This window comes from Entelurus aequoreus, linkage group LG24, assembly GCF_033978785.1.
Source record: "Entelurus aequoreus isolate RoL-2023_Sb linkage group LG24, RoL_Eaeq_v1.1, whole genome shotgun sequence".
In the NCBI taxonomy this organism is placed as follows: Eukaryota; Metazoa; Chordata; class Actinopteri; order Syngnathiformes; family Syngnathidae; genus Entelurus; species Entelurus aequoreus.
The window spans coordinates 29,908,082-29,917,667 of NC_084754.1; the positions used below are offsets into that span (position 1 = coordinate 29,908,082).

Consider the following 9,586-nt stretch of genomic DNA (forward strand, 5'->3'; position numbering starts at 1 on the left):
CCTTTAAATAAGACAGGGAAAATACAATCTTAGCACAACATTGAACGCATTTAGTGCAGGTGTGTCAAAACTGTTTGCACTGAGGGCCGCACACTAAAACATCAAATATATATTAATGTTGTTGCCCTAGGGTAAACTGGGTATGACACATGGCACTCTGACAAAGCTTAACCTATTGTTACTATAACAATCTACAAGGTTAATGTAGGTTGCTTCTCTTTCTTCCACTCCATTTTTCTGCATTCTTTCGTATCTCAAGTTATCATTACGTATATGTATCGTTGTATTTGAACAATTGTATTGTTGATAATAAAGGTAAAGTACTGGTATTGTTCATTATCAATAGCGCTATTTCTATTGGTATTTGTATTGCTCCATTTTTAGTGTAATAATGCTCATTGTCATTTCTGTATTATTTTTTATTTTCGCTAACTGCTTATTTGCTATTACTTTTACCATCATATTTGTACATGTCGTATTTGCTGATGTTGCTCAATTGTTGTTCTTGTTGTTGTTGTGTTTGCTGTTGTTGTTTTTGTCTCTCTGTCTAATCCCCCTCTTGTCCCCACAATTCCACCCTCTGTCTTCCTTTTTTTCTCTTTCTATCCCCTCCTGCTCCGGCCCGGCTGCACCAAATGATAATATAAATACATTTAATAAAGTCAAATACAAATAAGGCAACAAGAGAAGTATCCTACACTTCTCTTTTGTAAAGTAAATCTGAACAGCCGATATGGGCATCTACATCTGCTATATGATTTGCCTGATTTGCCATATTTTTTTATTTTCAAAACCTTTATAATAAGGAAATTTTTGTTCATTTTTAGGGCTCCCCCCAAGTTTGGTCCCAAGGACTGAGAATGTTCTCAGTCATAATGTTAGAAAATAAGTAATATATTATTTATTTTTAATTCAACGCTTAAATCTTTAGAATAACTTCAGGTCTGTTGATAAAAAGTTTTTTTTTTTGTTTAATGTTTTATGCCCTATTTGTCAAAACCCTGTTTTTTGATGGCAAAAACACAAAATATTAGGGGTGTGGGAAAAAATCGTTTCAAATTCGAATTGCGATTCTCACATTGTGCGATTCAGAATCGATTCTCATTTTTAAAAAATCGATTTTTTAAAATTTTTTAATTTAATTTTTTCATTTTATTTATTTTTTTAATTAATCAATCCAACAAAACAATACACAGCAATACCATAACAATGCAATCCAATTCCAAAACCAAACCCGACTCAGCAACACTCAGAACTGCAATAAACAGAGCAATTGAGAGGAGACACGACACAGAACAAACCAAAAGTAGTGAAACAAAAATGAATATTATCAACAACAGTATCAATATTAGTTACAATTTCAACATAGCAGTGATTAAAAATCCCTCATTGACATTATCATTGGACATTTATTAAAAATTAAAAAAAAAGAACAATAGTGTCACAGTGGCTTACACTTGCATCGCATCTCATAAGCTTGACAACACACTGTGTCCAATATTTTCACAAAGATAAAATCCTATGTATTGAATGAATAGAGAATCGTTTTGAATCTGAAAAAAACATCGATTTTGAATCGAATCGTGACCCCAAGAATCGATATTGAATCGAATCGTGGGACACCCAAAGATTCGCAGCCCTACAAAATATGCAATACTTCCCACCAAAAATTTCAAAGTGGAATATTTGACGTGAATTCATTGGAGTCTTAAATAGGTCAATAATTCATAACAACATACATTTTCATTTATTATTGTTTTTTGAGCGATGGCAGTTTTTTTTTCAATAAAGTCTCACTAAAATTATTGGGTATCCAAAAGGGCCTCATTAAGAGAAGTGTTTAAAAAAAAAAAAAGCCTTTTTTTTTTTTTTTACTTTAAACGCTTAAGTCTCTATATCAACTTCAGACCTATTCGTCTATCATATGGTTTTATTTTTTTCACTTTGTTTTTGTTTGTTTTATGTTAAGATATTAGCTGCGGGCCGCACTTTGAACACCCCTGATTTAGGGTATCTGTATCTGTATGTGGAGTTAAAAAAAAGGAAAGAATTTCAAAAATGTGCAAATATGAGTCAGTTTAAGAAACAATATCAACCAAAGTATAACAGTCAGAGTACATGTCTGATATCACCATTATGGAAAAGTGGTATGATCCAATAAGCTCTGCTTCTTCCTTCTCCTTTTGGACATGTTGAGTTATTGAAGTGCAAGTGTGATTGTTTTTGTTTTGTTTTTTTGTGCTGTACATTTTTAATATGATTCAAATAAATTGTTAATATATTCAGTAGTACCTTCACAAAACATTCAGTTCTTTATTATCAAACTAATCTTTTTATTTTACACATTAAAATTCACAGTCTATGAAAACATGAACATAGACATTTTAATTAATATACATTTGAATACGGAAGGTGTTACAAAAACAAACAAACACACCAGCCGAGTCGTAAGTTATTTGAATGAAATATGTACACTGTATATCGTGAAAGTGAAAGTAAAAGCACATTTTGATTTAGCTGAGTGATATAACAGAATATTTCCAAGTAACTGAGGGTTCTTTTGCATCTAAAGTCTCATTGTATCTTAATGTTAAAACTGTTACGTGTAATTATATTTTTCATTTCCAAAGCTGACCTTTATCAGGGATCGTGCGTGATAAATGAAGTCATGTGTCCGACGTCCATGAGCACATTTGGACCAACATCAGTACTGTAACGATCCCTGTTCTTGATGCAGCTTGCAGTTCTTCACTTTGCTAGGATGCTCTCAATGCTGAAACCTTTGCATTTGTCCCTTCTGGGAACATGTGCTCCGAAACCGGACTCGAGAGCAGCGGAGTAGCAAAGCTGAGACGTGTTATCCATCCGTCCAAGCGTCGGTGATGGCTCAGGTATGTGCTGGTCCAGCTTCCTTCTGGGGGGTTTGACTGCACGGCACACTTTCTGTTTGTGCGTAAGAAGATTCTGCTGTTCCTCAGAGGGATTGATCGCGACCAGAACCGATTTGGGGTCTGCTTGAGTCTCAGTTCGCTTTGCGTCCTGCCTAAGTGTCATCTCCACCACCAAGGACGCTTTGGGTTTCTGAGAAGAGACATGGTCTCTGATGGAGTCTTTGTTGTTCTTGAGTCCTGCAGCATCCGGCGGACTCTTTGCCTTCCTCTTTCTCCGCCGGTAGTTGCCATTCTCAAACATATTCAAGCACTTGGTGTCCAGCGTCCAGTAGCTGCCTTTCCCGGGTCGCCCCTTCTCTCTGGGCACCTTGATGAAGCAGTCGTTCAGGGAAAGGTTGTGGCGGATGGAGTTCTGCCAGCCCTGCTTGTTATCCAGGTAAAAGGGGAAGCGGTCCATGATGAACTGGTAGATGCCGCTCAGTGTTGCACGCTGATCCGGCACACTCTTGATGGCCATAGCGATAAGCGCGATGTAACTGTAAGGTGGCTTCTGTGGGGGGTCCTGGCGGTCCGGCATAAGGCTCAAGGCAGTGGGGCCGCTGTCCCCTCCGTACAAGTAGAGGAGTGGGGGTCGGGAGAGGCTCAGAGCAGAGGACGGTAAAGCAAATCTGTGGTAGAAAGTCATCATTGATTCTTCCCGGGGAGGAAAACACACACTCCTCTGAGCGACTCCCCAACTTTCATCAGCTCTGCAGAAGAAATGCAATAACTGCCGTACTTTTGCTCCGTTGTGTTGAAATAAGTTGTCCAGCATAAACTGCGAGTGCTGTTTCAGCCCACCCACATTAATTAAAATGTAATTGCTCTGAGAGTCCCTCGTGCCCCCCCCCCCCCCCCCCCCATTCTGCCTAACAACCAATCAGGCGGCGGCTTATTCCCCCGGTCTGTTTATAGAATTAGTTGCTTGATAAGTCTGCCCACCCAAGTTGAATCAAGCTGTGTTTATTTGGAAAAAAAAATCCCGGCCACCCAATACATAAACGGACTGATGTGCTGTTGAAATAGCGAGTCCACCTCCGACGCTGAGAGTTGCTCACACACACAAAGAGCAAACAAACATTGCAGTCTTTGCTGGGACTTGCGTGGGTTCACTCGAAAACATTTAAAAGGGGACAATAACTCAACATATTTTGTTTAAGAGCCTGCATTCCTTTGATAGTATAGATAGTAACTGTTGTCAGTTTCACATACATACTAGTGTCATGACTTCAATATAGTTTTTGTATTAGCCATATGTGTGCTTGTGTTCATATTGTTACATTGTTGATATTGTTTTTTTTTTACTTTTTTGTATTTTTTTACAAACACTTATCTTAGGGAATACATTAATGCAGTGGTCCCCAACCTTTTTGTAGCTGCGGACTGGTCAACGCTTGAAAATTTGGTTTTTTTTTTTATTTTATTTTTTTCCCATAAAGAAATCCAATCATGTGTGCTTACGGACTGTATCCCTGCAGACTGTATTGATCTATATTGATATATAATCTTTATATTGTGTTTTTTTATGTTGATTTAATAAAAAAAAAAAAGATATATATATATATATATTTTTTTAAATTATTTTTTATTTTTTATTTCTTGTGCGGTACCGGGCCGCGGCAGTGGTTGGGGACCACTGCATTAATGGACACATTGGGGGTGAACAGACACATTATTAAATGAGTGCTAACAGTACTTTTTAGGGGCGCTCAATAAAATAAATTCTCATCCAAATCGCGATTCTTTTTATTCTGATTCTAAATTGATTCATTATTTTCCATAATCTATTTTTATTTTTATAAGGAATTAACTAAAGGCCATGCATATGCTTACCCACTCCGCATATACGTCAGCAGCCAAGGAAAGATATTGTAACGTGTAACCTTTTTTGAAAACGTTATATTATCATTTTTATAGCGAATAATATATTGCGAGAATCGGTTTATCGCCAAAAAAAAATCTGCTTAGGGCCCCAATTTAGCCATTCAGCCACGGCCCTGATAATCACGACCAATAAATTGAAGGCAACAATCAGAAAATCAAGCGATAATGAGCCTGAATATACGGAGAATGTGTAACGGTTGGGTCGCATGTTTATGGATGCAGACGGAAAACTCCGGAGGCAAGATGCAGGTAGGACGATGGTTTATTCTCATAAATCATACAAAAATACAGGAAACAAACAAAAGAGAAACGTGCCAATCGCACGGGGAGCAAAGGAACACGCTAGCGCGAAAGCTTAGCATATAAACAGAAATCAAGAATCATAGAAGCAGGGAATCATCAAACGTAACAGTTGCATGGAAGCAAATAAGAAAACCAGACTGAGTGTGGTGAAAAACGTGAATAAGTAGCGCTCTGATTAGTGCCCGGCAGCAGGTGAGCGTCCCGAACACTAATCAGAGGCCGGTGAAACTAGTCAGCGCCCATGGTAACCAAAACACACAAACTCAAGGGTGCTGAAAACAGAACAGAGGGAGTCAAAAACTAAACAAAACATGACAGAATGAACTACAATTGTTATCATCTGGGTGATAAGCACTTCCAGCCATAGTGAAAAATTAAGCTATCATGTAGCACTAGTGCTAAGTGCTACACGTTTTACTGACAAAATACAAACATTTCTCTTAATGTTCGCACTCACTTAGATGCTGACTGATGGTATGGTTGTATCTTTCAGCACAACACTTATGCTCCCTGTTTCGCTGGTAAATTCAGCATAATCGTAACTCCTCAGATTAGAAATATTGGAAGGAAACGAGCATGAGAGCCAGTATATCCATTATCCACCGATCCAGTCTGTCTGGAATAACAGTTGGTAGGTAGCGTGTGGAATTTGTAAGGTTCAAATTTTTCAAAACTCAAAGGTAATTTAGCATATTCCAGTAGATAGCATATTTGTCAGCTATCAATAGTAGCCCGAGACACTGTGAGCAAGGCGCTGTGTACTATGCCAGAAAAATGGTTCCCTGGTGCTGGCACCTACAATAACAATGTCGCTACAGTTTGGTTCATTTACAGGTCACGACATGTAAATGGGGCGTTGTTGACTTTAAAAAAAATGCTTTTTAGAGGGCTTTGTAGACAAAATAGTAGATTCTTCATTACCTGCATTGTTAGCCGTCTTGTGCTTGCACAAAAAGACATTCTTGTCTTACAAACCCCGTTTCCATATGAGTTGAGAAATTGTGCTAGATGTAAATATAAACAGAATACAATGATTTGCAAATCCTTTTCAACCCATATTCAGTTGAATGCACTACAAAGACAAGATATTCGATGTTCAAACTCATTAACTTAATTTTTTTTTTTGCAAATAAAAATTAACTTAGAATTTCATGGCTGAAACATGTGCCAAAGTAGTTGGGAAAGGGCATGTTCACCACTGTGTTACATGGCCTTTCCTTTTAACAACACTCAGTATACGTTTGGGAACTGAGGAGACACATTTTTTAAGCTTCTCAGGTGGAATTATATCCCATTCTTGTTTGATGTACAGCTTAAGTTGTTCAACAGTCCGGGGGTCTCCGTTGTGGTATTTTAGGCTTCATAATGCGCCACACATTTTCAATGGGAGACAGGTCTGGCCTACAGGCAGGCCAGTCTAGTACCCGCACTCTTTTACTATGAAGCCACGTTGATGTAACACGTGGCTTGGCATTGTCTTGCTGAAATAAGCAGGGGCGTCCATGGTAACGTTGCTTGGATGGCAACATATGTTGCTCCAAAACCTGTATGTACCTTTCAGCATTAATGGCGCCTTCACAGATGTGTAAGTTACCCATGTCTTGGGCACTAATACACCCCCATACCATCACAGATGCTGGCTTTTCAACTTTGCGCCTATAACAGTCCGGATGGTTCTTTTCCTCTTTGGTCCGGAGGACACGACGTCCACAGTTTCTAAAAACAATTTGAAATGTGGACTCGTCAGACCACAGAACACTTTTCCACTTTGTATCAGTCCATCTTAGATGAGCTCAGGCCCAGCGAAGCCCACGGCGTTTCTGGGTGTTGTTGATAAACGGTTTCCGCCTTGCATAGGAGAGTTTTAACTTGCACTTACAGATGTAGCGACCAACTGTAGTTACTGACAGTGGGTTTCTGAAGTGTTCCTGAGCCCATGTGGTGATATCTTTTACACACTGATGTCATCTTTTACACCAGGGGTCACCAACCTTTTTGAAACCAAGAGCTACTTCTTGGGTACTGATTAATGCGAAGGGCTACCAGTTAGATACACACTTAAATAAATTGCCAGAAGTAGCCAATTTGCTCAATTTACCTTTAACTCTGTTATTATTAATAATTAATGATATTTATCTTTGTGGAAACACTGATCATCTTAATGATTTCTCACAATAAATATATATAGAAACAGATAAATATCAATATGCAACACTTTATTTTTATATTTTCTCTAAGTGCACATTTTTCAAATTGAACATTTTCAAATGATCGCTTCTAAGACAGTCTTGTGAAATCACAATATCCCATTTTAACTAGCTAGCCACTAACATTTTTTAACAAATCATGAATTACTTTGCACCATGTTTGTACAAATAATAACTCATGTAAAATACAAAAGTAAACTCTCAAATTTTTAAATCATGTCACACTTTGAACTGGACACCAAATCTGTTATCTGTTTCTTTGTCAGTTAGTGGGAAGCCTGGCATTGCATGCTGTTAACTAGTGTGTTGTACTCTGGTGTGTAACTTGACACTGCAACTCTGAGTGAGTCTTGCAGATGTGCATCAGTGAGGCGTGTTCTGTGTTTGTTCTTGATGAAGTTCATGTCAGAAAAGGCTGATTCACAAAGATAAGATTTTTCCTCATTGTTTGCAGAACCTTCTTAATCTTTTGGACATATTTTCACAGCAATCTGGCCTTAAGCTTGATTATGATAAATGTAAAATGTTAAGGATCGGAAATCTAAAGGGAACGTCCTTTCGAATGGAATGCAAAGTGCCTGTTTTGTGGACAGATGGACCAGTTAACATACTTGGTGTTGTTGTCCCAGAAAATCTGGAAGATCTAGGCTCCGTAAATTATGATAATCGACTAAGAAAGCTGGACAAAATTATGCAATTATGGAAAGGGAAATCCCTAACCTTGTATGGTAAAATGTCTATTGCCAACTCGTTAATTATTCCTCAATTTATTTATTTATTTTTTTCATTACCAGCTCCATCACAAAACTTTTTTAAGATTTATGAGCGGAGGGTCTTCGATTTTGTCTGGAACGGCAAACCAGAAAAGATTAAAAGAAAGGTTTTGTACAAAGAGTATGAATATGGGGGCCTGAAACTTCTCAACCTTGAAGCTATGTGTCTGTCTTTAAAAGTATCAATTGTTCCAAAGATGTATTTACACATTGAGTGGTACACAAATGTCCTGTTGGACAAAAAAACATGTACTGTATCAAAAGAAATTGTATCCTTTTTTACAAGTGATCCCCTCCCAGAGAGTCTGCTGGGAAACATGGCGGGGTTCATAAAGGAAACAATCCACTCATAGTGGTGTTTTCAATTTTATGTGCCAGAAAAAAGAGACGATATTTTGCAGCAGTTAATATGGATGAACTCTAATATTGTAATAGATGGAAAGCCTTTCTTTTGGAAATATATGTTTGAAAGAGGAATCATTTTTGTCAATGATATTATCAATGAGAATGGTAAAATTATGAAGTATGATGAATTTAGAGCTATGTATGGTGATGCTTGCTCAAGCTTTTCATTTTATCAACTAACTGGAGTAATTGGGAAAAGATGGAAACAAATAATTAATTATGGAACTACTAAATTATTAGTTTGTAAACCTCTAATAAGAAATTCTAGTTGGCAAAAAGGAACTAAAATAAATAGAAAAATATATAATTTTTATTTAATAAAGAAATCTTTGAAGGCTGCCTCATACAACACATATGGAAAATGGGAGGACTTTTTTGACTGCCCGTTGCCATGGGATGCCATATTCAAACTAATCTATAAAACCACTATCGATGTGCAAAATCGTTATTTTCAAATTAAAATTATTTATAACTTCTTACCCACAGGGAAAATGTTAAAATTATGGAATATGACAGAGTCAGATGATTGCCGATTTTGTTGTCAGGAGCCTGAATCCACCCTGCATTTGTTTTGGTATTGTCATATTGTGTCTTTGTTTTGGGTGGAAGTTGAAAAAATGTGTTTAAGGATTGGTTTGTTTATGAAGCTTAATGTGGTTTCTGTTATTTTAGGAGAGTTCATTGACAATCATGATTTAGTCAATTTAACTATAGTACTCGGTAAAATTTTTATTTTTAAGGCCAAAAACAGATATTCACTTAGTATTACTTTCTTTAAAACATTTATTCAGTATTTTCTAACTTTAGAAAGTTACATGGTTGAAAACGATAATGATGTCAAAAAACATAAAAAAAAAGATGAGAAGTCCTCAAAGGCTTATTTTGAAAGTATAATTATGTTTATAGATTATATGATATCTGTTGTTGTGTTTCCTAATTTGAGTGACCTGGACATAATCTGGACTGTACATAAATGCTTATTTTGAAAATGTAATTTTGTTTATAAATTATATGCAATCTGTTGTGTTCCCTAATTTTTTTCTGTGTACATGAATGAAGGTGTGTGTTGCTGAGTCCGACTTGG

At 37.0% G+C, this 9,586-nt stretch overlaps 1 protein-coding gene across 1 annotated transcript; it reads right to left on the reverse strand.

The window, feature by feature from the left end:
• Positions 1–2,385: 2,385 nt before the first annotated feature.
• On the reverse strand, positions 2,386–3,694 carry foxl1 (forkhead box L1). Its single transcript, XM_062035353.1, has one exon. The coding sequence runs from the start codon at positions 3,577–3,579 to the stop codon at positions 2,749–2,751; it is 831 nt and encodes a 276-aa protein (XP_061891337.1). The 5' UTR covers positions 3,580–3,694; the 3' UTR covers positions 2,386–2,748.
• Between the last annotated feature and the right edge of the window lie 5,892 nt (positions 3,695–9,586).

Bases quoted from the DNA above. Each gene is read 5' to 3' on its own strand.
- foxl1 (XM_062035353.1), bottom strand. From the start codon at position 3,579: ATGATGACTTTCTACCACAGATTTGCTTTACCGTCCTCTGCTCTGAGC.